General features: G+C 68.5%; 1 protein-coding gene across 1 annotated transcript; it reads left to right on the top strand.

Annotated features, from left to right (window-relative positions):
• Window positions 1-224: 224 nt before the first annotated feature.
• Window positions 225-832, top strand: LOC113942588 (NADH dehydrogenase [ubiquinone] 1 alpha subcomplex subunit 1-like). The gene is made up of 2 exons (XM_027633691.1): window positions 225-443; window positions 650-832. The coding sequence occupies exons 1-2, from the start codon at window positions 342-344 to the stop codon at window positions 815-817; spliced, it is 270 nt and encodes an 89-aa protein (XP_027489492.1). The 5' UTR covers window positions 225-341; the 3' UTR covers window positions 818-832.
• Window positions 833-917: the final 85 nt, after the last annotated feature.

Here is a 917-nt window from a genome sequence, read left to right as displayed (position 1 = left end):
TGAAACGGGCCGAGGGCTCCGCCGGACTACAACTCCCGGCGTGCACCGCGCCCGGCACCGCCAGTCCCGGCGGTGTCAGCGACCGGCACCGGGTGCGGGATTGGGATAAGGATCGGGATCGGGATTGGGATCAGGCGGGCTGAGGCGCGGGTACGGCCTCGGCCTCGGCCTCGTTCCTTGCCGAGGGCCGGTCCCCCGCAAGCGCTGTCGCTCCCGCCGCCCCTCCGAGCCCACCGGGCTGAGGGGCGCGGGGCAGGCCGGGAAGGGCGCGGGGCAGGCCGGGAGTGCCCCGGGAGCGGCGCAGCGGGACCGGCACCGGGACCGGGAGCGGCACCGGCAGGATGTGGTACGAGATCTTGCCCGGCATGGCCATCATGGGCGTCTGCCTCAGCATCCCCGGCTTCTCCACCATGTTCATAAACCGCTTGAACAACGGCGGCAAGGTCAGCGCGAGGCGGGTCCCGCGGCCCCGGGGCTCCGCTTCCCTCCGGGACCGCCCTTACCCCTCAGCCCCCTGCATCCCTGTGGGATCCCTTCCTTCCTTCCTTCCTTCCCGGGGCTCCCCTTTCCCCCATCCCTCGGGACCCCATACCGGCGAACCCGCCGGGGGCCCTGCCCGGGGCCGTAACAGGCATCGCTGTGCCCACAGGAGAAGAGGATCGCCCGCTTCCCCTTCCAGTGGACCCTGATGGAAAGGGATCGGCGGATCTCGGGTGTCAACAAGTACTACGTGTCCAAGGCAGGTTTTTGGGGCACGGGCAGGTACCGCCGGGGTGGGGGCGCTCCCGGGGCTGTCGGGCTCCGTGCCTGCAGCTGATCTGCCTCTGGGGCTGTGCATTTTAAGTGTGTTTTAACTAGGACTTGGGTAATTTAGGTGTAGTTTGAAAACTGGCGTTTTCAGCTATGCCCTGTTGCAC

Source organism: Corapipo altera, unplaced genomic scaffold (assembly GCF_003945725.1).
Source record: "Corapipo altera isolate COAL_440 unplaced genomic scaffold, ASM394572v1 63944, whole genome shotgun sequence".
NCBI classification, from domain to species: Eukaryota; Metazoa; Chordata; class Aves; order Passeriformes; family Pipridae; genus Corapipo; species Corapipo altera.
This window is presented reverse-complemented; position numbering and strand designations above follow the sequence as displayed.